We start from the raw sequence: 6000 nt of genomic DNA, 5'->3' as shown, positions 1-6000 counted from the left end.
TCCTATGTTTTTGATTTTGCAAGAGGCGGGTTATTGCAGACATTTGGCCTGTTGCAGAGAGAATGATTCCTCTTGTGAGGTTTAAGAAAAAGAGCTCTGAGGGCCTTCTGTAATTTGACAAAAAGAAATTCTCAAAAGGACATTGAGTTTTTGTTTTGTTTTGTTTTTGGTTCCTACCCAATGGCTTCCAAAAATACCGACGCCTTATCTTTATTGGCTCTTCCAGAAGTCCAGACAAATTTGACTGGCAGCTTGCTTATCAGGGAGAGCTTGCACAGGGGAGATGCGGCCTCGCCTCCTGAAGGTCTGACTCGGGTCTTTTGCAAGAGGTTGGCTTGGTCATAAAGTAACAGTAATGATAATAATAACAGGACCTTCTGCAGCCTCCTTCATTTGGGAAGGGAGGTGCTGGTAGCTGGAAACTGGGGGTGAAACTGCTCCCTCTTAGAACTAAGCTCTCCAACCTCCTCCTCTTCCTCTTATTCCTCCTCCCCTTCTCTCTCTCTCTCTCTTTCTCCTCTTCAGAGCAGAACCTGGCGCGGGCACAGGGCCCCGGGTGCACCATGGCTGACGCAGATGAGGGCTTTGGCCTGGCGCACACGCCTCTGGAGCCAGACTCCAAAGACCTGCCCTGCGATTCAAAACCAGAGAGCGCACTAGGGGCCCCCAGCAAGTCCCCGTCGTCCCCACAGGCCGCCTTCACCCAGCAGGTAAGAAGAGCTCTCACCCCTGGGGGATCCCTCTTGCAGAGACCAAAGCCAATGTTCTGGGAGCAGGAAAAAAAAGAAAGAAAGAAAAGCAAAGGAAAAAGAAAAAAAAAAAAAAAAAAGAGCCCACTGCCCATTATTTCCTCCTTTTCTTTTTATTCCCACTGAACCCCACCTTTCTCTGACCTGTTTCCCCCAGTGCCAGTATATTCCCAGCCACTTTATTGTGACGATTATCTTTATGGCCAGAGGATTTTTGAAATTTATTTAAATTGTTAGAGAAACCTCAATTATCTGGCTATTTGGCGTCAGCTAATGCTCAAATAATTCCTTTCCTGCTGCACGAGGTGTAGAATGGGCCCTGAGCATCTTAATAAGGGCCGGGTCAGCGGCCGCTTCAGGCTGGCATGAGCGATGGCTTGACCCCTCTTCAGATCTTTCCTAGCCTTCGCCTCCGCCTGCCTCCTCCGCGCCGCCGCCGCCTAGACCCGCGCGCCGCACCATTTGTCTTGCGGTCTGGGCCTGGCGGACTGGCGCGCCCTCGCCGGCCGCTGGGAGCGCAGGGCTGGACTGGGCTGGGAGGGCACCACCGGCCGGGCTCGCCTGGCTACCAGCTGGGCCTGAGAAGAGGGAGGAGCCTCGCCTCGCGCTCTGCTGTGCCCTAAACCCGGGCGCACGGGTGCTCAAGGAGGCCCTCGTAGACTCGAATCATTTTTAAATAGGTGTCACATGGCGCAAAGCCTTAACCAGAAAAGATACATGCATTTACCTAAAACCTTTCCTTGGGATTTCGATGTCCTTCTTGGCTTTTCCATAGTTTCTCTCCTCTGCCTTTGCGTTTCAGGAAAATGTATGTGTATTTGTACAGAAGCAGAGAACCTGAGCACAGTTTGGGAAACTTACAGAATTTTTTTTTCTTTTAAGAAAAAGTAAATCTACTTTCTAGATATTACAAATTATTTCAAAACGAAGACTAGGTATATAATTTTTTTTTGCATCGGTTCTGTAAAATAGTTGAAAGTGGAAATGTTAAATAGCTTCAGCCCTGCCCCATAACCAAAATAGCTCAAAGGTAATAGAGCTGGATGCAAAGAAAGCTGGAAAAATTTATTAATATAGACAGTGAGAATCAATTAATTTTTATTCTGGTCTACGAGAGCATATGTTAATATAAACATTTTTAAGTTTAAAATGTCATACATGTTCATATTTGCACCGGCCATGGTCAAGAATACGCTAACACATGTAGGGTATTTGCACATCTGTATGTTTTGCATGTGAGCATCTGGGTGTCTATGTAAGAGTATCCTGAGTAGGATTTTCTTGATTGAGTTGGTTTTTTTTTTAAAACTATATCTTGGCTAAAGCAGATTGAAACTGGCCCCATGTTTTCTCAGCCTGATCCTCCCCACTGACATTCGGGGGCACCCTGATGCTTGGTGACTATTCTGTAGCTTTGCATTGGTGGCAATCAGTGGTTGTTGGAAACTTCCTGTGGACTGAGCCTACACAGGGGGTCCTGTGCAGAGGCTGTTGGGTGCTCTAGAGCCCAGATAACTCTGCAGAGGGCTGGGGCACTTTGCACACTCTGAGCTCCACAGGCTCCAGGGGGAAGGAGGAGCTGTCTCTGTGTTTTGGGGGAGTTTGGGGAAGGATGCCCACTGGTGCCAGGGCTCATTGTGACTTTTCTCTCCCTCCTGCAGGGCATGGAAGGAATCAAGGTGTTTCTCCATGAAAGAGAACTGTGGCTGAAATTCCATGAAGTGGGCACGGAGATGATCATCACCAAGGCTGGAAGGTGAGGCGGTTAGTTGCTCAGGAGGAGGACAGGGAAACCGTGTTAGAGACGAAGAAAAGGTGGCTTGGGAGAGAAAAGAGAAGGGAGATGGTGCAAGAGGAAAGGACAGACAGAAGAAAATAGAATAAAGGAGAGAGAGAAGAGAGAGGGATATATTTTATTTGACCCGATTCTGGTTACAGAGGCAAAGGGAGAATTCTTCCACTGATCGCCCGCAGGGGGTGGGGGGGGGACACTCCAAATGTTCAACTCCGGAAACTGGGCATTTCTTCCACCTCGTATATAAAAAGACTAAAGAGCCTGGGAGGCCGTGCTATCTGGACGGATTAGTAATGGGAGAAAGAGGGAAGAGGGAGAAGAGAGAAAGGGAAAACAGAGAAGCGCAGAGAAGACAGATTCGAGAAGGGCTTTGGGTTTCATAGATCTCGGATTGGATTCCTCGCCCCCACCCCCATCCCCACCCTCTCTGACCTTGGAGTGGCTCCAGGGTCCCACCCGATTGCCAAACTCTGAATCGGCTGAATGTATTTGCTACCTCTTTCATTGTTTATAGAAAGTAGGCGAAGCCTTTGAAACTCAACCGGGGCTCGGCCGGGCTCTATATACAGACACCGATAAACATGGCAGCTTCGCCAAGACACTCACCCCAGAGTTCCTCTTAAAAGCTCGCGGAGGTTGAGCTAGAAATGCTAGACTTCTGGGGGAGGGGGTGGGAGAGTGGGGCAGAGCCGTGCTTCGGTGAGTGCGCGCGTTACCAGGTCTCGCCACCTCCCTACCCGCTGCAGACTGGTCCTCCGCGTCCTGAAGGGCAAAAAGCCGGAGTCTGCCCGGAGCAGGCGTGGTGTGAAGCCAGAGGCCGGTAGGCCCGAGAGCCACCGACTGTGTGAAGGGGGAGGGTAGAGCCGCCTCTCCATAAGCCCCCGGTTCTCCAGCTGAAGCCTCCCTCCATAAACTGACAACAGTGACATTTATTATTATTTAAAATTAAACAATGTCTGCTCCCCGCTCGGCCCAGGGCCTGAGTGAACTAGGAGGCTCGTTCTGTTTATACCAGCGAACTGCGGTCCTCTTCCCATTCCCCCAGGAAGGAAAGACACCGCCGGGCTCCTTTTTTCCCCAGCCCGGGCCGAGAGGATTTCACTATAAAAGGCCTGCGAAGCCTCCTGCGCCTCCGCCTCCAGGCGCGCTCGCTCAAGCAGATAAACACCGCAAGGCTTCGGTTTGGTGGCTTGAAGGGAGACGCCTCCATTCACCTCTTGCGGCCATCGCTGGGCGAGCCAAGATCCAGCAATGTGTCCTTTCGTCCCAGGCCAACCTTGAGAATCTTTGCTTTCTGGGGCGTACTCCTCAGGGGCGGAATGGGAATTCGGGGTGCGCCAGGGCGCGGAGAGGTAGCCGGGACCGCGCAGTTCCGCGGCATCGGCTTTCTAACGACTGGACGCTAGTTCGGGGCCCCAACTCTTTCTGAAACCAAATCCGGGTGGGTTTGGAATTTCTTTGCTGAGGGCCAAGGAGCTTAGCTTCTCCGAGGAAGAGTGCCAGGTGCCTTGGAGAAGTTGTGCGGAATTTAGGAATAAACTTCTGCTAGAGACATTTGTCATAAGGCACCGAGGGCAGTATACTGGGAACCGTGGCTGTCCCCCATTTCTGGGGGCAGAGGACCAAAGCCAGAGCAGGAAGCGCCTGTGCACCCACACCTGTGCATCCCCAGGGCGCCCACACCTCGGTGTACACGTGACACCGCTGCGCTGGGAGGACAGGCGGAAGCACCTGGCTGGACAGAGAAGGCGGCTAGCTTTGTACCTAATAAGCCTCCGCTCCCCTAAAATAGTAGGTGTCTGGCTCTGAAAAGAGCATTTAGCGAGAGTTGAAATGGGGGTCCCTTTCGGGCTGCTTTGAAAGCAGTTCTCTAGGAGCACAGGCCTCCTGCTTTCTGTTTTCTCCTCGGATACCTAGAGCTGCCGCCTGCAGCCTTCTCCCCCCTTGGCGGTTCTCCTCCTAACAACTTCAAGGGAATCCCGGGGTGGATCTTGGTGAGGGCGGAACGGGGCCAGTTTTCTCTTCCACCTTTCTCAAAGAATCGTTTCTGCCATTAAAATCTGTGGACACTGTCTTCAAAATATTGGCGCTGATTCTCCGCCCTCTCTCTGCGTCTGTCCCCCTCTCGTAGGCGGATGTTTCCCAGTTACAAAGTGAAGGTGACTGGACTTAATCCCAAAACGAAGTACATTCTCCTCATGGACATTGTTCCTGCAGACGACCACAGATACAAGTTCGCAGATAATAAATGGTAGGTAGGCACTGAAGTGGCAGATGGAGAAGGGAGGGAGGAAATTGGAACCCCCACCCCAAAATGGAACCAATAAACATTTTTTGAGCTCCTACTGTGTGCTAGAGGCTTCTGTGTGCCTGTTGCATTGTTTCCTGCTGGCCGCTCTGAGAGGAAGAAACAGCTGTTATTTGCTCCCACTTTATAGATGAGAAAACTAAGGCTCAGAGGAACCGAGGTGCCTGTATCTATTGCTGCACCCATGCGTTGTGGATTTTTAAAAGGGGTATTGTTACCAAATGCTGGAGTTATTTCTGGGGGCGTAAAACCATTTACAGTCATTTTTTATGAGTTACCTGCTTTGAACATGGCTTTTATGAAATTGCAAAGTCTGCCCGTGGTATTTGAGTTAAAGGGGCGAGAGAGGAGAGGCCCATTCCTTGGGTGGATTGCTGCCACGGCTGCCAATAGTGCAGGGGCCTGAAGAGGAAACCCCCTTTGAAAGCCCTCAAGGAGTTTTCAAGACTTTTTGCACTTCCAGACCTTCAGAAACCAGCCTATTGTCTGTGGGCAGCAGAGGCTACTGGGCCCCAGGCAGCCCTGGCACTGGGGGAGGAATAGGTGAAAGAAGAAAGAGATGGGGCTGGGGGGGGGGGTTGCCTGGACGCTGGCGCCAGGCACTCTGGGGTAGCTGGGATTGCAGATGCCTAAGGAAGACTGGAGGGTCAGGCCATTTCTAGATCATTCCCAGCTCAGCAACCCTCACCTGGTGCCTGAACCGATGGATCACACCTCCATGCGCTACTTCTGGGCCACGCAGAGCCTCTGGTCACACCTCTCCTTGGTCTAGGTCTGTGACCGGCAAAGCCGAGCCTGCCATGCCCGGCCGCCTCTACGTGCACCCGGACTCCCCAGCCACCGGGGCGCATTGGATGCGGCAGCTCGTCTCCTTCCAGAAACTCAAGCTCACCAACAACCACCTGGACCCGTTTGGGCATGTGAGTACTGCACCCTCAAGTCCGCGCCTTCTCCCTCTTGTCCTCTCTCCTCTGTCTCCTTTCTTCTCACTGGGCTTCTCCGTATTCTCACTCCTTGCCTCCATGTACTTCTCCTCTTCTCCTTGGTTTTGTTTTGTTTTGTTTTTGCTCCATTTTGTTCCCCTTTTGGTCTCTTTCCTCCTCTACTTTCTCGATCTGAACTTCCTTCTTCTTCCTATTTCTTCTCCT

At 51.5% G+C, this 6000-nt stretch overlaps 1 protein-coding gene across 1 annotated transcript in view; it reads left to right on the top strand.

Annotated features, from left to right (window-relative positions):
• Positions 1-563: 563 nt before the first annotated feature.
• Positions 564-6000, top strand: part of TBX5 (T-box transcription factor 5) — a 43393-nt gene continuing 37956 nt past the window's right edge. Inside the window, exons 1-4 of the mRNA XM_069497258.1 lie at positions 564-710; positions 2411-2505; positions 4676-4795; positions 5625-5772. Of these exons, the coding sequence (XP_069353359.1) occupies positions 564-710; positions 2411-2505; positions 4676-4795; positions 5625-5772 (510 nt within the window). The remainder of the gene's footprint in view (positions 711-2410; positions 2506-4675; positions 4796-5624; positions 5773-6000) is intronic.

This window comes from Eulemur rufifrons, chromosome 21 (genome assembly GCF_041146395.1).
Source record: "Eulemur rufifrons isolate Redbay chromosome 21, OSU_ERuf_1, whole genome shotgun sequence".
Lineage (NCBI taxonomy): Eukaryota > Metazoa > Chordata > Mammalia > Primates > Lemuridae > Eulemur > Eulemur rufifrons.
The sequence above is the reverse complement of the archived record's forward strand: the minus strand, read 5'-3'. Positions and strand labels throughout refer to the sequence as shown.